This window comes from Lacerta agilis, chromosome 6, assembly GCF_009819535.1.
Source record: "Lacerta agilis isolate rLacAgi1 chromosome 6, rLacAgi1.pri, whole genome shotgun sequence".
Taxonomy (NCBI): Eukaryota; Metazoa; Chordata; class Lepidosauria; order Squamata; family Lacertidae; genus Lacerta; species Lacerta agilis.
The window spans coordinates 24453146-24477874 of NC_046317.1; the positions used below are offsets into that span (position 1 = coordinate 24453146).

A 24729-nucleotide genomic window follows, 5' to 3' on the forward strand; every position below is an offset into this window, starting at 1 on the left:
AACTCCTGTAGTAGGAAACTAAGTTATGTTGGGCCATGGGTCCAGTCTTCACTAGGGTTGAGGACTGTGTGGCCCTCCACCATCTCTGAAAAATGTTCCCCATTCCTGGTCTACTCTGACTCCAAAATTTTGGACAGCCCTGTCTTCCAGTCCCACGAGATGCTGGGAATCAGAACAGAGGTTTCCTCTGCTGAGCTACGATGCTTCCCTGAAGACCATGCTGGCTGGGAGTCTGGGACAAATGATCATTACCCAAAGATATTCTGGAGAGCCCCAAGTTCCTACCTGTGTGGTAAGGACCGACAAACAACCTATGCACCTTTAAAACTAGTGGAGACAAACAGGTTAGCTCAGGGTAAAATAGTGCCCAAGCACACACCAAGCAGTGAGCCTAATTCGGCCTGTGGGATCTTTCACTTTAGTAGGGAGGTAGGAGAATTCAAGGGTCTGGGGGAAACTGTTAGGCTTTCACCATGGGAACACTGTGGTTTTTCATAAGGCAGGTGTGTAGTCCACTGTACAGTCTGGAGGATGTCTCGAGGATGGGGACTGCCACCTTTCAGAAATATACAAAACAAACAAGGGAAAGGAGAGAGCAAAAAATTGTTTGGCCTTGGTAGCAATATGTTAGCAGAAGCAGCTTTCCAGGTGGAGCAGAGCCACTAGGCTGCTTTCTAGCAGCATTCATACAGCATAGATCAACAGGGCCTTCTCAGTGTCTGCTCCCTTCCCTATAAAAAGTTAAGACTGGCTCCCTCTTTTTTGTTCTTCTGCCGGCAGGTGAAAACTTTCTTGTTTCAACAGGCTTTTGTGAACTGACTGTATTTAATAAGTGGGCTGGTGATATGCTGCCTTTGTTGTGCTTATCTGTACGTTTTTAATGTATAATTTTAATTCTACTGTTTTCAATTATTGTTCCCCCACCCCAATGCTTAAAACAACAAAACACTAAGATTTCTAAAATGTTTTATTGCTACATACATCTTTATCACAAAAGACTACAAGATATATCGTAACATGTATTTTACAATGAGTGATGCAGTCCAAAAGACGGCCACACTCACAACATAATTTTTAAGTTTATGCATTTTAAAACGAAGTAGCTGTAGCATTCACTTGAAATACCTTTGTGCTGAAATGATTAAACGGTCTAGTTCCTTTATATCCGATTCTCAACACCAAGAGAGGAAAACATTAAGAACACATACACCATACCATGTTTAATCGAATCTAACAACAGCCGGCTTACTATTAAAGCTAAACTAAAAACAGCTTTGCCTGCATTTTAAGCAAAGGTAAAAACAAAGTAACAAACACATTTTCAATTTAAATGGAATGCATGCACAGGGTAGGGATGGTAAAAAGCCTTATTTCTAACTACTATAAATTTTACACTTCGCCACGAAAACAGTAAAATAAAGTGGCATTTTCCTCTACTTGTGCACATTTCTCGCATTTAAGCATCCTCTGTTTGGTCAAGAGTGAAGTCGGTTTGTTCTGCAGTCTCGGCTTCCTCTTCTTCCTCGGCTTCTGCTTCCTCTTCCTCCTCCTCCACAGGTTCATCTGCCTTGTCTTCTTCCGCTTGCTGCTCAGGAGTTTGATCAGTAACTTCAAATGGATTTTCACCCTAGCAAGAACATTGATAAATATTAGCAACACTGGGCAAAGCATGTTGGATGAAGAGCGCAGTGGAAGATGCAAGGAAACAGCGGGATAAAATTGGATACACCATTCCCATGGCATGCTTAGAAGGCATCTTTAAATAATGAGTGTTATGAAACTGCTGCAAATATAAATAAGTAAAACAATAGCCTGCATTTAAAATGTACGTGCAGGAACAAGCAGGATTAATTCCGTATTACGTTTTTGGCTCACATATTCTGCAAAGTTCAATAAAATCACAATCGAGGGGGGGGGCAGACAGGTAACACACTAGCCCCAAAATGTTATGATCTCTGGGAAGGCATCTCAGAGAACAAAGGAATCATTAGCTCTCTCTCCGAGGATAGAGACCTCTGTTCAATCTCATCATGGTGATTCAATGTTGGATGCTTCCTTCCAATGCCACGTAAATTTCTTCAGCTCTGGTGTCAGTCAAGGTGAAAAGCGGGCATGCTATTGCTAAGACTGGGAGTGTGCCAGGGACAAGCATGGATCTGAAGGATACACAGCCTTCCCAGTACCCAACACACCTACAAACCAGGGAGAAAATCTAATGTAGTGAATTTCCCTACTATTAGGAACAGTGGAAGGGAAATAATTTGGGGCTGGGGGAATTGGAGGTCAGACAGAGGAATGCTGCCATGCCCTTACTTCAGCTCTGCTGGTGAAAGCCAGGCAGGGATATGAGTAAGGTGGATAATCTGCCTTCAGTTGCCATTCCCTTCCCTGTCCACCTTTACAACTCCATTTCTAGCTTCCCAGTGATTAAACGGAATACATAAAGGGAATTCACTACCCACAGATGTGCATGTCATTTCCAAGCTACAAGTTTTATTGTTTACCTATTTATTTCAAACGGCTTCCTTTCCTAAAAGAGATTTTTTAATGTCGCAAAAGATCTAAGTGTTTTAAGTATTACTAGTCTCCTGTTGTGCTACTCGGTAGCTTTTTAGCAAAGTGACCTGTGCGTTTTAAAATGTTATGTTCCATTATGGCCGTTTTCCTTCAATGTATTTTATTTCCCAATTATGCAAGCTGCTTTGTGATGGCCATGCCCTGAAAGATGCCTACAAATAACAAGAGGCCAGAAACTAGACAGACTACCTTTTGGTTTTCCTCCAGCAACCAATCAACAGGGCTTTACAGTAGGCACTGATGAGTCTTTCTTCCAAGAGGGGAGGTTTGCCTGCCCCTTCCTGGCCCCCTGGACTTGAAGCCAAACTTCTCCTACCAATTAATCTACAGTAGCAAACTCAAACCACATTAGGCTGCTGAGGTTTTCATGGCTTGATAGTCACGTTCATTTTTCTTCCATTTAGACCAAATTATGTCTTAAAGTAATGGAAGACAGTTAATATTGAGTACTACTCAAGCAGAAATTCATGTTTCTACTTAAGAGCTGCAACTTTTAATCAGAAATATTTCAATTCACTAAAAACGCCCTATGATCAAACAGATTTTTAAGTAGTATTAACAAGTGCATATAAAAAACTGCAAATGACAAGCACTATCTTAATCCTTTCTACCTCACAAATGAGTTCTTTTTCTAAGGTCTAGTGTGCATTAATGCACAAATATTGTGTTTCTTGCACTGGAAATATTTTAGTACACAAGTATTTGCCATTTTAATTGATCAATAGACAAGCCTTTCTGATCAATCAATTAATTTTTATTTATTCTGATTGCAGCTGTTTTATCTACCGATTTGAAGTGCAGGTACCTAACTAAAAATATAGGATTACTTCACTTATAAACGATCAACTCGAGAAAATCATGCAGGAGCCAATCTTAAGCATTCTTTATCAGCAGTGTCTGCCGCTGAAAAGTTAGGTCATACTGCAAGCTTACCTTGACATAGCGCTCATATCGTGCCTTCACAATTGGGTTATTCAATATGCTGGTAGCAGTTAGTACACTCTCTCTTTTAATTTGCTCTTTGTAAGTCTGTAAACAAGATTATACTGTAAAAACAAGCACTAGAAACCTATTCCAAAGAGACATCCAATTCCCATTATAACAAATGCAATATTAGCCAGACATATGAACTGGTTATTGAAGAAAAAAGTAAAAGTAAAATATTCAGGAAAAAGTTGAATTACTGCTAAGAGTGCTATGGAACAACTAAACAACTGGCTTTCGTACCATCATAAAAGGATATAGCTTAGAACTCTATACAGCACATTATAGAAGCAGGCACTCTGTGGTTTTACATTTATTATGGACCATTAAACGAGAATCTGCAATAATCTTCCAAGCCCTACTGGTTTTGATCAACTGCAGAACAGGATTTTGATTTAAGTTTAAATCCGTTTTGGCTGCATTAATTTTTATGATATACAAGCACATTCTATTTGAGGTTTATTGTCAACACTTGGAAATAAAAGTTTGCTTCATAAAGTGTCATAGCAGTTCCTGTGTAACACCCTTAATCTCATCAAAATAATGTATGGCTTGCCAAGCTGTATACAAAATAGGACATGAATTACTTCATTGGTTATCTATTAATAGCACTGATATCTCGGGGGGGGGGGAATAGTGACAACATAAAATTCTACCCATCGCCCAGTCAACCACAGGAGACAAAATGATAAGAGCAAGCTATAAATGGAAAACACACAAGGTAGCAGAAGAGGAGGTAACAGTGTTAGAAACTGGGATAAAAAAGCTAGTAGCCAAATGGCTTCTGGGAGTAAAAAAAGAATGTCGTGGGAGGGGAACACTTTTTATTTATTATTTTGAAAAGCATGAACTAACAGGCAATTCACTTAAGTGTCACATTGTTAATATCAGATTTTTAGCAAAGTTGTTAATACATATTTAATTAATTTGGTATTGACAATAAAAATATTGGTACGATACTTCAGTTTTCAAAACACTCTACTCTTTATTGTTAAACTCCTTAACATGTTGTCTATCCTTAACATATACTTCCGAGGCTTCAAAGCACATACATTTCAGTAATCGCTGAGTGCCAGCCAGGTGCAAAAAATGGCACCCAGACTTTTGGAGGTGCTCACAAAGGGAGAATCTTTTAGGTGCAAAATGCGCCTGGCACCCTGCTAATTTTGAACAATGGGAGGCAAGGTCATTTTTGCCCAATACCCTTCCACGGGACACCCCCCCCCCCACGGTGCCACTTTCCACTCTGTTCTGGAGTAACCTCCAACTCTCTAGAATTGATTTGTTGAGAATACCGGGACAGCTTGAGGAGGCAGAGGGAGAGAGGAAGGAAGGAAGGAAAATTGGTGGGGGAAACCCATCCCCATTATTGGATGCTTCTCCAATGCATTTCTGTCACGACAAGGGCACCAACTGGATTAAGGCTATTATTATTTTTTAAACTTGGTGTTTTTTTGGGGGGGGGGTTTCAATGGACTTTCAGTAATGCGGAAAAATTCTTATTTTCCTAAAAATATCAAGACAATTCCTCATTACCCCGAAAAGGAAAAATATCAGTGTTTATTTTCCTGTCAGTGTTTCAACTTAATTTTGGGGTGCAGGAGTAACCTCTTCTCCTCCTGTTCATAGGAGTCTATACATTATGAGCCACGAAGGCTTTATGATCCTAGTGTGCATGGTTTGCTTCAGGTCACTTGTAGTACTGCTGAAAAAGTTTCACTGGAGTTTAGTACTCATCTATTTGGAAACTAAACCTATACACGGGGAAAGCCAAGCAAGTTCAAAACTATGATTGGATTTAGTTCATCGTAAGAGCAACTACAGAGGTGTCATTAGTAACTGCAACGCTAACCATTTATATGTGGCAGGATGGAGTTCTCTTTCTTGCTTTTGGAATGGCCTGTTGTACTTCGTTTGTGTACGTCCAACTGTCTGCACAAATGAGCACTGAGCCTATGTTTTGCTTTCTACTCATTTTCAAATGAATCTAAGTGCAGAGAACCATAGAATTAGGGGGAAAGGATCTAATCAAAGATGAAATTCAAGGAGGATTGGCGCTAAAGGTGGATCTTAGCTTTTGTCAATATTCTGTATCCATCTACAACTTAGTCCTAGCAAGCAAGCCACTGGGTCACACATTAGACTGGTGGTGTGACAAAGCAGAATCATCAGATTCCAAGTGGAATATTCATTTGGCGTTTAGATTTAAAGTAAGCACCAAATATATGCATCCTATGAGGTACTCTCCCTCTCTTCTACTAACATACACGGAAGCTGGTATGTCTTAAACAGGATTGTTAAATTTTGTACTACTTTGAGCTGTGTGGTGTAATCTTGAACTATTGCTGATATTAACAACTGAATGACATGGCAAAGCAAACAAAGGGAGGGGGGAGCATGGGCTCAACAGACCAAGACACACACTGGACCATCTTTATGAAACGCTACAGTCAAATTTTACCGTTTTTCCCTTTGCATGCTCAGGAGACTTTAAGTGCTGCTGAACAGAACTGTGTAGAGCAGGAACATAAACACTGCATGCAGAGCAGAGAACAGTCTCTACTTTCATCATGTGGTCGTCAGCCGTGACACCTGGCAAAGAAACAAATATGTTAAGGGTAACAGATTGTGCTAAGAGAAAGACATGTAGTAAGGGTCAAGGGATCTGTGTGTGCATATCAAACAAAACAGATTTTGCAAAACCATGAGACAAAAGGGAGGAACAATTTACGGTACTATCACATTTAAATGTGGCAAGATATTCTACAGAGGAGATTTACAAGTAGGCAGCAAGAATGGGAGTTTTGCAAATGCCTGGTGCAGTGGCACAAAATTCTTCAGCATTTACATTTCTCCTCCCGAAACCCAAAATTGATTGTTTTAAGTAACAATCACTTAGGTTTACGGAACCATTTGCCCTTGCTAGTTAAATGGGAAGTCCCATTGAGTCCAAAATGCATTTGTTAAGTAAGATTCATAAGGCCTTTTGACGCCAAACTCTTTAAGCAGTGTACGTAATGAAATTATCCATAAAATGCAACGAAAATCTGCAAAACTATTAAAACACAAATATACATGAAATAATTATCAATAAATCTGAAATAAAATCAGTAGAATAAATAAATAATACAAATACAGCTAACTTATGCACTGTGGTAGCCTTGCTGAAATAAGTTTTCTGCAGGTGTCTACAAACAGGCCATATCCCAGAGTCCAGCACCCCCAACCTCTGAGTTGGTGACCAAATTTAGGAAATATGATTTTGCCTTGTTAACTTACAGTTCTAGACTGTGCCTACATGACAAATTTGCTATGCTGATACACAGCAGACGCTTTCACAGGCTACTTGCCTTCCATAACATCTTTTTCAGTCATCTGGGCAGCTTCCATTTGGCTAGTAGTCTGCTGCTTACGCATAGCGGTCTTCTTGAATTTATTCACCATACATTCCTGGGGGGGGGGGGGGAGAGTGTACATCACTTTCCGGAAATCAAACATTATCTTCACTTGTTTTAAATTCACCTCCCACATACTGAAGCTACCAGACTCACTGGCCAGGATCCAAAATATTATGAAATTAGTTTGATGAGCCCAAAGGGGGTGGGTGCTTTAGAGAGAGAGAGATCTTCTGAAAACAGAAGAGGCTTTCACCACCACTACCCCATAAAGACAGCAGTGTTGCAAACTGCTTTTGTAACTGAGTAGATTCAAAAGCATTTTGCAATCCGGCAAAGGGGTTCACTAGTGAAAGAATAGATCCAGAGAACTCCCCTGAGGTAGCACGCATGCCTAAGCAAGCTCTTTCAATCTTGGTCACTGTGCTATTCTTGGTCAGTGCCATCCCTGCCATGCAGCAAGATGAAGCATTTATCCCGGGTGTATAAATGAAGGCAGAAATTGGTATTTGAAAGGTGCGAGGTTATTTTAAAGCGCTGGTCCTAGCAAGGGGAGGGGGCGCGTGTCATGCAACACATTCCATGTATAAAAACAAGTAACATATGTGTTAAGAACTCTTTAACGTTATTTATGTTTAGAAAAATGTATGACTTTATTTATGGTGTTAGAAATACTGTTTCAATTTTCCCAATTTAAGGTTATTGCCACTGTGAATCATGTATTTCGCAAGCCGATCTATAGCTCCATTTAGACAACTTACGTGTAGAAACTCCATCACAACCTTGTCGAATTTGGTTTGCTTCTGAATATGATCTAACGTTTCCTGGTGAACAGGACTTTCCAGATGAGCTTCAATGTCTTTTTCTTCAAATGTTCGAAACTTGCAGAATGAGCAGGTGAATGCCATTCTGGCAGAAGACAGAGACATGTTGCACAGAGAGATATAGAATTTGTTAAAATCCTGCCACTGCAACACCCAATTCATTTCATTAACAAATGTTATATACGGATAAAAACACAGAGATGGTTCCATCACAATAATCTAAGTCAGTTTATAGCATCTTTTGGACCCTTTACGTGTGTGATTAGTATAAGGTGCCAACTGAAATAGAAATAAGTGAGAGTACCTTCTGAATAAGCGTGCCTTGGGTTGAACGGCAAAACCACTATTTAACCCAGTGTCTTGCGGCACCTTAAAAATTGGAACAAATGTGTTGTGACACAGGCTTTCATGGACCAGAGAGAAATTCAAATGAATCCTCATTCTGACGGGACTCTAGTCCACAAAAGGTTCTGCCACAAGGCATTGGTCTTTAATGTGCAACAAGGCTCTTTGTTGCAGACACCCAGGCAGAGGTGGCAGAAAAGTAAAAGGCACATCTAGTTACACATTTTAATCACAGTACAACAGTATAATAGAAATCCACAGTATTAATCTAACAGGAGTGACTCAACAGTCCTACAGTTACTGTATTCTAGAGAAAGAAATAAGTTATCCCTCCTGTTTAAGCAGGTGATTATTAGCCAAAACAGCAGCTACTTTTATACTTTCAGCTTGTTAACAGAACACACAGAGTCTGGTGAGTATTTCGAAGTTTATATGGAATCAAAGACCCCGGACGAATCCAACATAGTGCAAATGGACATCCCAGTTCTGCAACGGGCTTCTCCTCCCTCCTCAGCCCTCCATGCACTCCCAAAATCTGCTCCATGCGTTTGGGGGCATGTGGAGGGAGAAAAGGGACAGGAAGTCCCATTGAGCAAGCGGGTGGACATAATTTGATGTCACTGCCAGACAGTGCTAAGCAAGTTTTACTTGTCAAACATTTAACCACAGCAATAAATCACAACCATTACCATTTTTATATAACATTTCAAATGTTCCAAATGACACAACACATTTATTTCATGCACTATATCTCCATACTGAACATGGAAACTTGCAATGAGCTTATGACCATGGCAAAATTTGAACCAAGAACCTTTGGGATTGCAGCTCACTTTTAGCCACAATACCATCCCTGTATTTTTAAGTTTTTAATGTTTTATGTTTTATTATGTGGAAGCTGCCTAGAGTGGCTGCGGCAACGCATTCAGATGGGCGGGGGTACAAATATAATAACAAGAACAAGAACAAACGGGTAACAAAACCAAGTAAACCTATTACAACTTGTGAACCTTCCCATTGAAACTAAGCACACACTCTTCACAAGAGCATTAAATGATAATTAGCTAGGAGAACTCTCAACATGGTGTGCAGGCATTCTGTCCTTACAACGAATAATTCTTTGGGTATTCCTGATAGTTTGGGAATAATGGCTTATCATGAAATACATAGTGGCTACCCTTCCAGATACATGGAAATATAGCATAATGTCTATGTGGCATTGGGGGGGCTCAGGCATAAGACACCATGGAGCAGGCAGAGCAAAGACAGCGTAAGGGAGATGCTATTCCCACTTTGCATGCCTGTGAATTTTGGCTGGGGACAAATTCATGACATTTCCACCACAAACCTGTAACCATCACCATACTTTTCACTGTTCTTCTCCCTTCTACGCCTTTGCTTCTCTCTTCTTGCCTCAATACGACGTTTTTCTTCCTCTTCATTTTTCACTTCCGGCTTGACACCTAAAAACAATTAAAGAGCTAAATAAATAATTGCATTCTAGACTCCAACAAGAGGGAAATGTGAAGTCCAACTTACCCTACACCACTCCATCTCAACCACTACACTTAGGGCGTCATTAAGGAGGAATAAAGTCAAGACATCTATGCCAACGGCATCTACCAGGGCTTAGTTAATTTAAAGCCAAAGAGAATATCCATCCAAGCATTTCAGTGTAGGTTTGAGAATTAGCAAAAGATAAAGCCAACCTAACCTCATTGTGCCTAGATACTAAAGGCACTACTAAGTAAGGGACCAGCAGAGAACAGTAAACAGTTGTAGAGCCTACAATCAAGGAGATATCAAACTTAATGCTGCATATAATTTATGCTGTTTTAAGCTAGATGCTTCCTGGTTTTATTGTGAAGACAGCTTATTGAGTAGGGAAAACTATAATCTGAAAAGGAAAAGCATGCAATCTTCAAAATCCCAATAAAATGGAACACTTTAACCCTAAACTACGACTCAACATCAAGTACAGGTTTCCGAATCGTTCCCCCCCCCCAAATGATTGACCATCAGGTGGGTTTTAACACAAATATCAAAACGTATGAACAGTCCTCATTCTTCCAAACTTGCGACTGCATATTCAGAAAAGCAACTTCAAAACTTCGTTTCAAAGATGTTATGGATTCCATGCATTTACAGGGGGGCAGGTTTTTAATTCACAGGCAAAATGGGTTTTTTGATGTCAATCTGGACATGATTTTCAAGCAGCCAAACAGCTGTTCTCTCCTTTGCATGTCTCTTTGAAAGAAAAATCTGCCTTATTAAAAACAGGTACCAATGATGTCAATTTCTGACTGCTATTCACACCCAAGGTAGGAATAATAATCAGAACAGCCTACAATTACTTTTGGAGGTGATAAGCAAACAATGAAGTACTATTCCCCAAATACATACAGCAAGCACTCCACTCGCATTTTTACACATACACACACAGAAATAAATTTCACCAAAGAATCCCTAGGACTCTCCAAAGCACTCCATAGGGATGAACTTGCAATGTGGCACCTTACCTCAAAGGAAACGCAAGTGAGTCCTTGTTTAACTGCTGTATAAGCCATCTGACATCGGGTTCTGTAGAGAGAAACAGTCTGCATCTTGCCTCTCAAGATCAGCAGACACTTTCTAAATCTCTAGATTTACTAAAGTCCAGGGGAATGGAGGCTCAAGTCCAGAAACCAACTCAAGACTCCTACTTTCCAGCATGATGCTTTATTTGAAGATTTAAGCGGAACAACTTGTGAATTTGCTACGGTGCCATCAGTATGAATCCACAGATACAACGCTACACTAGAATCTCAAAACGGGCTTCAGTGGTAACCTGAAGATGGTTCGATTTTGGAGTAAAAAAAAAAAGATTCTGCTTCACCTTGTAATCATAGCAGCACAAACAAAACAGTGAACAGTATTTCAATGGAAAGCCTATTACACAGTATGAGATACACCCAAGGTTTTGAGACAAGAAACTCCATACAATTTGTAGCAAGTTCCCAGCATTCCTCATTTATCATCCAGACAGTATACAATAGCAAAGCACATCAGGGGGAAAGAGGTTTAGGATAGAATTTCAGCCTCAATGTAGAATATTCTTGCTTGTGGGTTTGAAGATATGGTTTAGCAACTGAAACATCTTTCTCCTAGAAACAGATAGTTTACCTGTTTTAATAAGCAGCATGTATAAACACAACCAATTTATGGTGAAGAACAGCTGGCACTTGGTCTACTTTAAAATCAATACCATGAAATATTAAGTAACTACAAAAGATAAGGATACTAATTTTAAGTGATGGCATTAATGCTACAGGAAACAGAAAGTCAAATAAGCGTCGTGTATACATGATCTGGATGTAGAAAAGAAAACGTTATCACAAGCAAGTAATGATACGTTTGTCACAGTCAAGAGCCATGGAACTAAACGTTCTGTTTTGAAGATGAAACACACAACTGCAGGAAATAACACATCATTAGGTACAGCTTTTCTTGAAAATGTCACCAGATGAAACCGTATAGGCACTGTACCTTGAGTTACCTGATAAAATAAGCAGGCTTACCTTCAAATTCCTGACAGATGCCATCACAGGCATCTTGTGTAAAGTCTTCATCTGCAATTGCACCACCTGCTTCAGCTTCATTACCCTAATGAAAGGTCAAAACGCACAAGTTTCCAGAGTAAACAGATGAGCGGACAAAACATGGCACATTAATTCCAGAACGGGAAGAAAACATTCATTTCAATTCAATTAACTGAAGTGATCATCTTGAATTAAAAGGAATGAATTTAAAAAGTAAATTCTGGTTGTGTATTTCTGGATGTTAAGTTGCTACGAGACCATTTTAGTGTGGTGATGAGTAAATTAGGTTGCATTGAATGCTGCCTGTAGGCGGGTGGAGCAGGCATCCACTCATTCACACAACAGGACTTCATTCCTCTCTTCTCCTTGCCCTCTAAAGAAGATTTTTTTCTGGGCGGTGGGGGCAGGGCAAAGGGTGGAGGAGAGGAAGGTAAACTTCCACTATATGATAAAATATTGGATTCTGCTGACACTGATAATTTTAAATTTCACTTATTTGGCATTAACAATCCGTCAGTCAAACCTTTTGAAGAGTTGTGCTATTACATAGCGTAGTGCATTTAAAGCTGTAATTAACATTAGAATTGCACCCTTAGAGCTAAAGATACTTCCGTTCATAAAATGGGCAGCTATCAGAAAGACAAGTAAAAAGGAAATTTGCCATGTCAATCATGAATATTGGGCAGCATGCAAATGCCTTCGTTGCTGACATGTTTGACTGATCAAAATTATTTTATCAGATTTGGGACATCTACTTTGCACCTGGCATGATAAAATATTCTGATCAACCAAGCATGTCAGCTACAAGAGCATTTTTATCTTGCTCAACATTCAGGATCTGACGGGACAAAAGCTTCTATTTTCCTGGCTTTTCTAATAGCTGCCCAACTCAGAAATGGAAGTCTCCTTTATCCTTTAATCTTACCAACATGTATTTCCACTTTCCTACTATTAAGTTTCCATTTTTCGACCTTTGCTCTTTCAACTTTAATAATGAGTTGCCCCATCAATCTCAGGAGGATGTACACTCCTATGAGACCATTCCCATATACAGCAAATTTCCTGGGGTTCCCTACATGGTGCCCATCATCTGAATTCAGAATGGAAGCAGGAACCTTTCTGTGGTGGCACATGTGACATGGAGCACCAGAATTGCTACACTGAGCTTTCAGCAGATGTCATTTAACATCTGTATTCCACCAGGCTATGAGAGGGTCTTTGATTTTTGTGTTGTGCCATGTTCATGCAGCCATTTTTTATGTTTTCGTTGTGTTCAGTCTATTACTGATACTGCATTTAAACTGCAAGCCACCTAAAAGCCACAGATTTCATTTGACAAGGTACAACTGTAAGAGAAACAAATAAAACTACAAATTGCTGTGAAATAGTTCAGAGTTCCTTACACAGAGTGCTTTAGGTACTAGGTTCAAACCAGCTAGAAACATAATTCAGTGTTCCAACATGCCATGAGAGCCAGGTACCTAGAATTTTTCTAGACCTCATATAGAGAAATAAAACTGTCAGCAATCCTGTGTAAACAGACTATAGATTCAAAGAGACCATGAACAGAAGCTGAAAATTAAACAATTAGTTAAAAAAGAAAATCATTCCTCCTAGTTATTGTGACCACTTGATTGAAGATCCGCTATTTGGCTATATAACCAGTATTTTGAAACTTGCAAGTTTATTGAGACTCCACATATATAGTTTTCCACTAAGCTACTACAAGCACTGAAGTATCTCAAGTTCAGTACTGAATGTGTTTTAATATAAGCTACAAGTTCAACTGAAGAGTATGCTGAAGCTAAAACACCAGAGTCTCGATCAGAGACTGCCTGGGAATCCCACATGCATTGCCTTCAGTTCCACAATGGAAAGGAAGGATATAAATGTAGTAAATGTGTTTTTTAGAAATTCAGGTTTCATGACCAAAATCTGGAAGTAGGTGAAGAGTCACCAAGTACATGGATTTTATCTTGCTTTTTGATTATGTATTATTAAGACTAAAACCACAATGGCACATATAAAAGAACCATCAGCTGCCTAGCCTTAAAATTCAATGGGCAGGATTCACTAAACAGTCCCATCAGTGGAAGCAGAGTGCAATGTCTTCTACTTCTGCAATGGGGCTTTCCTGCTTCCTTTTCCCCAATCGGGTTGTGGAAGGTCAGGAGAACCCCCAGAATAGAGCAACTGGAATGGCGTGACACTGAATTCTACTCTGTTTAGATTGATCTCTGGATTGCACCACAGATATCCTCACTCTTGTTATTAACAGCAGGTTCTTATTCTAGTCCAGCACTATCAGGGGGTGGGAGAGAAAGAGACATAGACTGAAAAATCCCATTGGGACAGGCATTACTGTGCCCCGTGGCCTTCTAGATCATATATGGTGTTTGTGTTAACTATCAAGACACACTCTAATGCTTGTTGCAAAGTACAATATTTTGCAAAGCGGGAGATCGTTACCTCTGTAGTAGCTTTCTTGCTTGGTGTCCAAGGCTCTATTAGCATGAAAGGAGGAAGAAATTTAAAGAGAATCAAGCTGCAGTGTAATATTTTGTCTCACCTAGCATTTTGCTTAAATCCTTGGGAAACTGGGAAAATAGGAAGCTTGGTTATAGAAAACTGAAAGAATACGTTAAAGAAAATAGCATGCAGTTGCAGGTTATATAAAAAAACCCACAAAGAAAATACATATAATTTGACTTAATCAAGCTCTTGTACTGGTACTGAAATTATAGCAAAACTGGGAGGGGAATGCAGCAGAACGAGCACATGTGGGATATCATCATACTGTGTAATTGGTTTTCCATTCATTGGTTACACACCTTTAAATTCAATTCAGAGTTGTCTATATCACACTTAAAATCAGTCTTCATATTGTGCGCATGAAACAATCAGTTGTGTTTTCTACATTTACTCTCAGACTCCAATGGTAAAAAGGCATACCTGAGGCATTTCAACAGACCACCAACCCCAGTGAGAGGAATTAACAAGAAATGGTAAACAAAAATTTAGACCATCTCATTGATCACACTGTGGAAACAAGACCATATGCAATGGTAGAAGACTTTTTAAACAGGTGGATGGATGAAGGCAGAGACCCTTATGAGAAATCTCTCAATCTAGTCCGGTATACTTGTACTGTACTGTAAGAGGAAATACAATTTCCAGTTTTCATTATATATATTTAATATCTTTTGTACCTATTGCACAGGCCACCCCTGAAAAACACAAGCTATAGCTGATGCGATGTTACTGAGCAATACCCAAATTCACAATATTAGATGAATACAGCAAGTGACTGTATTTACTCAAATCTAATGCTCACCATTTTTGGCCAAATTACGCTGCGAAAATTAAGGTGCACATTAGATTTGATGACACATTTACATTAGCCAGCAAATACTTATTTTGGTTTCAAGGTTCTGAACATTGAGCTGCGCATTAGATTCAAGTAAATTTGGTAGTACTTATGCCCCCATCCCAACCAGCATTCCCTCTGACAACCCGTTACTCCCAGCATTCCCCAACCTGGTGCCCTCCTGATATTACTGGATTTCAAATCCCATGAGCCCCAGGCAGCATGGCCAGTGGCCAAAGCTGGTGGTAGGTGTAGTTCAATACACCTTGAGGGCATTGGGTTGGAAAAATCTGCTTTACTTTTTCACATGCAGCCATTCAGGAAGAGCAAACCTGCCCATCAACACTGATGGCAAGTGGCCCAGTCTTCATCATCTAGGGATTCACGTGGAGATACCATGCAATACATTACAGTCACTCCATCCACCTCTCACATCTCTGCCACAGAACTTATCCGCATATACTCCATCGCAATTATGAGTACTTCACAAATAGAAATATTGCAAAGCGGCATGTGTGCCATTTGGAGTCGTCTCAAAATTCAAGTCAATTCAAATAGCAACCACACACTGCGCCCAAAAAGCGTAAGGGGGAAATTTAAGGTGAAATACACATACAAAGCAATCCATACAAAAGGCTTAGTGAAGATGGTGCAAGAAAAAAATGTTAACTTTCTGATGTTGTTTCAAATAGCAAGTCAACAATCTTTGCAGAAGGGGACAAAAAAAAATCTGATCTGAATATTGTATTTCCATAAGCATTCAAACATTAAGGTCTGAAATTCGTCTAAGCAGCAATTGTTCTCTTGGTAACAATCCTACAGCATCTAGCAAGCAGTCTTCACAATAAAAGAAGCCAGAAGAGGTTCCAAAACATAGGCATACATGTATTAAAGGACTAATTTTCCAAGGTAACATTTCACACAGTAGAATAGTATATAGGCACAAATCTGATAAAGTGACTTCATTTTAAGTAGCAGATTAAATTTTCTAATCTGTGCTAGTTTCAAAAGGGGCTTTGAGGCTGAAAAATGAAGAATGGCAAATCATAAATGTCTCCTCCCAGAAAAAGTTAAATAGCGCTATTATTTGTATCTTTCATTCAATTACTTACTAGGTTTGTTTTGGTTCATCTTCACATTAGGTTTTGTCAGTTTGGGTTTCTTGATAAATGTCCCACCTGGTTTATTATACGGCTGCTGTATCATTTTTCTCTTTATTCCTCGTGCAGCTACAGCTGCATTACTGGGTTTGTTATGATAGTCTACCACAATTCCAGGTCTATGCATGCCTCCAAAGTCTCCCATGTACTGTAAACAGGTGAAGAGCAAGTATTAGAAAATGATATGGCTGGTTGCAAGAAATATAATTCCTACAAATACATATTTACAAATATTTTAACTCCGGGAAAAGAATGCAATACTAGCAAGTTAACACACGTCAGAACTGCAAGCCTATTCATTTTTCAGTTAATTGACCACAAAGTGTTTATATCAAAAGTTTTTCTGCTTATGAGAAGTCATAAATCCAGATCTTGAGTTATATTCTAATTTCAGTTATATTCCCTCTCTTCAGATTCTCCAGATGATACATTTAACAAAAGTCAAAGCCAAAAACGTATTTCTATCCTATATCAAGAAGAGGGGGTTTGTGGCAGTGAGTGCAGAAAAACAAGACTGCCTTGTATCATGAAATGTTTTTAAACAAGGATCAAACTGTCATCTAGTGGCGTGAAAAGACTATTTCCTCTCTTCCTGTCTCAGACATCTACATAAGGATGCTTAAATTGGCTTTTCCCACGCATTTTAAGGCACTGAAAAAAGAAGCAAACTGAAGAGAAGAAACCAACCAAAAGGCAGGCCAGCTTTCCTACTGATCCATTTAATTAAATCAAGAATGCTCATCTGACTGGATGAGTGAAATCATATAAGCAGAAATAAGTTTCCCTAACTTGACTAACAAATAGCACTAGCACACCAGAATATGTTAGAGAACATTAAAATAATAATACGCTAACAAAGTCCATGCACACGTTCTAAATTTCACTTTGTCTATAAATTGGTCCCTAGCAAAAAAACAATCTAGCAATATTTCCACGCTGAATGTACATAAATCAAAGGACACTTTCTAGGCGATTTACATTTGCACAAGCAAATATTTCCAGATCCATTAAAGGTGCAATGCATTTTAAGTACAGTAAGTAGCTTATTCCTCAAAGTATTTCAAGTTCAAGAAAGGCACACTTAAGTTTTAAAAAGTGAACTGTCAATACTCCCTGAGACTTTTAACTCACTCAGTATCATAAACCTACTTAAAAAAGAAAGTCTTGACAACAAGGGCTACACAAATATGCAAAGTACTTTATTACCAAACTACAAGAAAGCTCCTAGCTCCTTTTACGTCTCTCTGCATTAAATCTTATTATGCCAATTGTATCCTTCAGAATGCCACATGGGTAAAAACGTTTTTGAAAGAAAGTTTAGGGATGCAGACCACCTTTTCTTTTTTTAAAAGATCTTTATCTCTACATTTAGGCTATAAATAAGCTACCCTGTTTTTTAAGAGCTAGTTTCTTGAAACATATTATGCTTATGAGATTTATGATAGCATATATGAGATCAAGATAAGCTTCTATAACTTAACTATTTGTACTAAAATGAGATATAAGATTATAAAGTAAGTTAATGGGACATCATCATCTTATAAACCTGAAGTATTCCATCAGGAGTCTAGCAGCTGTTAACAGGTTTTTCCTGCTAATATTTGAGTTTCTTTACTCTGTTCACAATGTTTCAACTGCAATTTTGAAGCTGCACTGGAACATCACATTCAGCATGCAAGAACGTGCTGTGGGCAATTTTATATGTAAATCACACAAGTGTTAGACAAAACTGTTCAGTGCACCGTTAGTTTTCATTCTGAAACAATTAGTTAAGTTGATGGCGCCCCTTTAACTATGGTTTCAAATCACCTCATTTCTTATTACATCTTTATTATACCCATTACTCCATGTAAGTCTGGTGACCTTACATTAAGTTAAGAATGAGTATGTAGAACTGATTGCCCGTGTATCAGGACAAAATCAGCTTTATGGCATTCAACCCCTAAAATTCAACAGTATACATACATTGCACCTTTAAGCTACTCAGAACTGAGAAAGGTTCTAATTAACCTTTACAATGATTCAAGACTTCTCCCACTAGCCAAGATGCTAGTGTTAACAAGGAAAAATGCAATTCCTTTTAACCCCTTTTAGACCAAACCCATTGCCTTAATCTTCACCTTTCAAACAAAAGGAGAGATTTGATAAAAAGCCTTAGCAACTAATCTCTTAGTGCTTTACTTGCAAATGAAGAAACACTGGGTGCTAAGTTCTAGGTAAATACCAAACGGGATTGGGAGGTCATCAACCCTAACAGTTTGGCCAAAAGTGCACTGTGTTTGGACAGCGCCCGTTTGTTTTAAATGCTATGGTCTTGAAAGGGTTTAAAAGAGTGACTAGTGAAAAGAATCTGAAAAGATTCTGTACTTACTCCTCGGCCACGGCCTCTGCCTGTTGATGGTCCTCCAAAAGCATCATAGTTTCTGCTTCCAAATCCACTGTCAGGGTAAGCAGGCGTTCCTCTCCCCCGAGAGCCTACAGGTGCAGGCTTCATATGGGGTGAAGAAAAACTGCTGTAGGAAGAGTAACTCTCTCTTCCTCTGTCCTCCATAAACCCAGGCCTCAACTTTGTGCGTGAGTAAGGTGCTTCCCAGCTAGACCCGCCCTGGTTTCTACCTCCGAAAGAGTCAAGGCTATTCCGGTAGTTGCTGTCAAATCGACCACCATAACTACCTCCGAAGCGGCTTTGTTCGGGTTCATTATAACCATAGCCAGATCTGTACAGATCTCGCCCACCCAGAGAAGACCCGGAGTCGTAAGACTCATAAGGTCCAAACCTGGAAAAGTTGCAGTGAGGAAAAAAAAAGTAAGCTTACTAAAGTTAAAACATTTCAAAAGACAAGTTATCAGTTGACATTTATCAACTCAAATCAATGTATATTTTACTTTGGTAGGGTTTGCCTTGATTAGGGCTGGGCAATTTCAAGAGATGACCAGACAGAAAGCTATCTGAGCCATTTTTCCATAAAAGTAATATTAACAGTTCAGAATACCTGAACTTCACTAAATTTAGTCTACCAGCAGTATTTAAACCTCATTATATGTGCCCAGACCTAGTCTTACAGATGCAGGCACCTGCACAGACTTAAAGGTTAATAAAACTATTTTATCTTTGAAGTCATACCTAACAGTTAACAGCATTTAAAAGGCTTTCCTCTCAATCGGGAAAGTATCAATAATGAGAGGCAATTACAACTTGATACTTTTTTCTTTTACTGTAATCCCTGCAAATTTCACAGTGCAATTATTTAATTTTCTTATTTCTGCAACATGCAGTCCAACTGCCAGAATACCCCATGTTCTATTATTACATTTGGCATATTCTAGAGAATAAAGAAGGTACTTTAGTATAGAACTGAAAAGGCAAGTATAAGTTTTCAGTATCAATGTACCCTTGATAGAAGGAAAGGCTATGCATTACATGTAAACATCCAAGACCATATAAAACAGTGTTTTACTTATTTACTGAGGTGCAGGAAAAGGCAGCGTGCAGGGGGACATAGTTGTCAGGTACAACTGCACTGTAAAGGGGAGTCTCTCCCAGCATAAAAATATAATTAATTCAGTAGAAACAGAAAAAGCCTTTACTTTGAAAATTGGACACTGGTGACTATGTATACTATCCTCGTATACAACAGCATTTCATTTTTAAAAACTTCAGTCACACAAACTTGCATATTTAAAATGGCATCTACACAGTGATTTTTAATTAATTCTCATCAGTGAACTCCAATCATATGCAGATTACTAAACGGTAGGTACATCTTAATTATTATTCTTGAGACAGTTAACTATGCACAAGTATTGGATATCATCCAATTCTTCAACAAAACTGTGCAGTTTCCTGATTTTCAATGTCACAAAAGATCTTGTGGATTCAGGGTTGCCAACCTGCAGTCTTGCATTCTCATACAATAATTAAAATATAAAAATGGGAATACAACAAAGTTTAATGTTTCATCCAGTTATTTTGTTTAAAATGCACAGATCTTAAAAGAAAACCAATTTTGCATAAAAAGGATGGCCTTAAGTTAGTAAACATGAACTGCAGGCACCGTGCAAATCCAAAAGCTTATCAGATTCCCATTACAGTACTAAGAACAAAATGGTAAGATCACTGCACAAAAAATTTGTAGAATAAGCCAAACACACATTTTAGTGTAATTAGTACCTGCCAATGAAATAATCTGGACATGACAATTTGTCTACCAGGGAACATTTTAACAAAATGTATTAGCGCTAAATAAATGAAATTTAAATGTTCCTTGAAAATTGAAGGCTAAAATCAAATCAAATAATGTAATCAAAATTGTCTACTTAAATTATACGTTCTATGCTGCTACTTCAACGGTAAAGATGGCAGACTAGATCAAATGCATGCAGTCATCTTAAAATCTGTTACAGCACTGTACATCATTAAAAGAATCCAAACCAAGTATTTTTTACAAAATCTACCACACAGTAACTTCCTGTGCTTTGTTGCACACAGAATCAACATGGCATGTTCAAGGAACACTTAAATTTGATAAGGGTATATTGTCAAACATAACTATGCTTTGGTTTAATACATAAGGCAAGTGATTCAGTATATTACCTGGCGGCGGCACCGCCTCCTCCACCACCTCCATGACTTTCCATTCCATATGACTGGTTCATATAAGAGTCCATGGCTCTTGGGCCACCATAGGCACCATGCCCATAGTCACGGTCCATTTCTAAGAAAGGAAGTAAGTTGATTTTATTAAAATGAGACTCATTACCTCTCCTAGTGGATCAGCGAGAACGGTATAAGCCACCTTAGAAAAAAGGTTGGAAACAAACCTAACAATAATATACTCTTTAAACCATGGGTAGGCAACTAATATACTCTTTAAACCATGGGTAGGCAAACTAAGGCCCAAGGGCTGGATCTGGCTCAACCACCTTCTAAATCCGGCCCACGGACAGTCCAGCAATCAGTGTGTTTTTACATGAGTAGAATGTTTCCTTTTATTTAAAAGGCATCTCTGGGCTATTTGTGGGGCATAGGAATTCATTCATGTATTTTTTCAAAATATAGTCCGGCCCCCCACAAGGTCTGAGGGACAGTGGACCAGCCCCCTGCTGAAAAGGTTTGCTGGCCCCTGCTTTAAACCATAGGTTCCTGGCTTGTTTCAAAGCTGGTAGCCATAGTTAACTATATAGGCAACTCCTAATCTATGCAGGGGTTATGTTCTGGGCCTCTGCACGTTTAACAGAAATCACCTATATTGGGAACACCGTGGAGAGTCCTCCTGGCTCAGGGAGGACTCTCCAGGGTGCTCCCTATTTCCGGGATCCACTTCCAGGTTCCCGGCACTGCGTTTGTGTGCAGTCAACCACAAATAGAGCACACGTAAATGAGGAGTTGCTTGTACTTAATTAAATTTCTGGCTAAACAGCAGCTTGCGCAGAGGCCACATGGACAGGCAAAAAGCTTGTTCAGATGAGATAAAGAATGCCCGAGTACAGCCAATATTCTCCTCCTAATGGTGAAACAAATGGGTGAGATCCAACCCTAGTCAGACTCATAAGTAGATTCGCTGAAGTCAGTGGGTTTGTCCACCGATTTCAACATGTCTACTCGAAGTATAAGATAGCTGGATCTCACCCAACGCATGAGGCCCCCTCTGGGCTGTCTTCTATTTGACCAGGGTTAAATAAAGCCTAGTCTCGCTCCTGGGTTGGGTAGTGTGAACCTAGGAGAAAGGTTTCTCCACGTGCGGCTGTGGCTGTTGCAGGAGCCCCACCCTACCTAACCGCGCGCCCGCGCAAGGAGATAATGATGGATATCGTACTGGGGTGGGGGGGGGGTGTTTGTGTGTGTAAGCGTATTCAGGATTTTCATTTATAACAAATAAACATCTCGACGACAACAGCAACAAGAAATGCAAACAATTCAACCATTCTCGCCTATCAAACCTCGAGTTCCCCCCCACCCCTCTTTCAGCGGTTCCAGGAATTCCCCCCCCCATCTTCTTTTTCCCCCTTCTGTGTATCCCAATTAACTCCATTTATTATTTTCCTCGACTATTTCAGATATTAGGGAATGCAAGCTTTTTTCCGATAACCCTGCGAACGTCTTCATTTCCCTGAAAACATTCAATAAATGAATTTTTTAAAAGGGGGAGGGAGCAAAAAATAAAATAAAAAGCAGGCGCGATTAACTGGTGGAGCCCTCTCCCCTCCCCCCCCCCAGACCCGTGCGAGGCTCTCGGGCTCTTTTCCCCAAGCGGCGCGGCGGCTCCTCTCCCCTCCCCCACCAACATGGCGCGCCCAGCCAGGCCCGTTTCCCGCCTCCGCCGCAGACCCCGCCGCCATCTTGAGTCCGCTGCGCCCAGCCTGGCGGCGGCGGCGGCAACCTCGGCACGGCCTCTCCGGAGCGCCTCACCTTCCCCGTAATCCATGGCGGCGACAGCCCTCGGCGGTGCGACCGGGCTGCTGGGAACGTCGGCGGCCTCCTGATCGCGTCTCCTTCCTCGCCGCTGCGCCTGCCGCTTCCTTCGCACCGCAGGCGCCCAAGTGACGCCGGGGATAAGGGGAGCGCGGCTGAGAGACCGCCCCCGGAGAGGTTCCCGACGCTCCGATTGGCTGCGCGGGGTCGCCGGCTATAGAGAAGGAGCGCGAAGGGGGTAGAAGGTCCGCGGAGGAAGGGGCTCGGGAGGCCCCTCCCCGGCGGTGGCGGAAGTTGCGGGGAGATTCTTCTCCCTCTCGAGGGGGAGAAGCGTAGGCAAAGGGGAGCGCCACCTACTGGGCACCGCCGGATGTACGTACGCCGCGCAGCGCCGAGCGTGAACTGCAAGGTATCTCTTACGGAGCGTCGGCTCGGAGCAGGGTTGCCATACGTCATCACCGGAATACGGCTGTCCGGGAAAATCCGGGCGCGTGGCAACCCGTCTCGATTTTCCATAAACGTAGCTCAAAACGGCATTTCCCCCCCTTGAGATTTTGCCAAGAAAGAAAAAAGCTCAACAGCTTTTCTTTTCTTTTTAAAAAATGTTTTTATTCAAGATTTTCTTGGTTTACAAAGGTCTCTCTTTCGGGTTGTACAGTCTTTCTTACAAATCAGTTGTGAGGTCAGCAGCTTTTCTGTCCGGATTATCACTGTTTGAAATATGGCCACCCTAAAGCCAGCCGGAGTAGCTGTTTGCCGCAGCAGGTGGATTTCTTTAGATGGGAAAAAAGGATGGGGCCTGGGCAGAGATCATCAGTGTTGTTCCCTGCTGGGATGTCGAGCCGAGGATGCTAGACGCCAGCACTGTATTCATCAGTTCACTTAGTTTCTGCTCTTCTTTCCAGCAAAATTGGAACCCGCGGCCTCTCACTCCAGTTGCTACTTATGCATTTCCCGACGATCAAGCACAGAATCCTAGAGATTGAATTCCAAGCGCTTTGCAGCGCAGCCGACAAAACCCGCCAAAGAATTCCACACTTCTTTGGCCAGGGCATTCCCTATTCATGCCATCTTTATTATCCCCACCTACGCAGAGCTCTTCTCCTCACAAGATTTGACGTCTTCCCATCTGCAGTTTCGCAAGGCAGATTCTCGAAAACCCCAAACTCTGAACGATGCTGCCCTTGTGGCATAAAACAGGTCGAATCCCTCACACGTTTTATTCTATTGTCTATTAACGATACGTATTTGCCCCCCCCCCCCCCCATTGAAAGGGGGAATGCATCGCACTGACTCTTCAGGGTGTCTTATCTGCTGACCAATTGTAGGAAGGACGTTGTGGAGAATGTTGCAAGATTTTTGAGAGACGCTATTGTTCACTATGAAATTATGTCACCCTAGGTCCTAAGAGCCATATTTGTACCTCAACAATGCCTGGACAGTTTTATCCTAAAGTATTTCCTTTCCTACTATGTTTCTTTAACTGTGTTGTGCTCTGATCCACGTATATGATGCACTTTTTCTCTGCCAATAAAGGAGATTGGTGGAGTGCTCTTCTTTCCTAGCTTTTGGGTGGGTATGGTTGGAGTGTGTGTGTATTCCACAACATGTCACTGATACAACGATTGTTCATTAGTGGTGGCTTTATACTGGACCATCCACAAATCATTTTGCTTTATTCGTTGTTTTGTGCAGCTCCCCCAGTGTTATGGCATTACTGCTATCTGAAGGGGAAGTCATGCACTATAGCCAAGAAAGGAAGACCTAATAAAATAAAAAATGGAACATTTGTACTACAAAAGGTTACTGGATTTCAGCAGAAAGTTTTCAGGATGTGCGCTAATTGGATACAAATGTAGTCTGACCAACTTGGAAATTTTGCAGGTACAAACAGTTGCAAGTGGGATTGTGTATAACTGTCCCGATACTATCATGAGCAAAAACTCTCACGAATGCGCAATTGATCGGATGTCTTGAAACAGACAATAGCTGAAACCATTGCAGCAACAGGGCTTTTTAATCTGGATGTTGTGCAGTACCGATATAAAGTAGTTGCATTTATTGCTATGACAAAGACTATTGAAGAT

At 40.4% G+C, this 24729-nt stretch overlaps 1 protein-coding gene across 9 annotated transcripts; it reads right to left on the reverse strand.

Annotated features, from left to right (window-relative positions):
* Positions 1-1136: 1136 nt before the first annotated feature.
* ZNF326 (zinc finger protein 326) lies at positions 1137-22847 on the reverse strand. 9 transcript variants are annotated; one of them, XM_033151635.1, is made up of 12 exons: positions 22640-22847; positions 20825-20945; positions 18602-19007; positions 16183-16378; positions 14173-14207; positions 11683-11767; positions 9474-9588; positions 7718-7883; positions 6912-7011; positions 6023-6153; positions 3511-3606; positions 1137-1627 (listed from the first exon to the last, which is right to left on the reverse strand). In XM_033151635.1, the coding sequence occupies exons 1-12, from the start codon at positions 22653-22655 to the stop codon at positions 1457-1459; spliced, it is 1638 nt and encodes a 545-aa protein (XP_033007526.1). In that variant the 5' UTR covers positions 22656-22847; the 3' UTR covers positions 1137-1456. The 9 variants fall into 9 exon arrangements, with proteins under 9 accessions (XP_033007526.1, XP_033007518.1, XP_033007519.1 ...); XM_033151627.1 differs by having other exon boundaries at positions 9492-9588; positions 22640-22803; XM_033151628.1 differs by having other exon boundaries at positions 7718-7865; positions 9492-9588; positions 22640-22802.
* Between the last annotated feature and the right edge of the window lie 1882 nt (positions 22848-24729).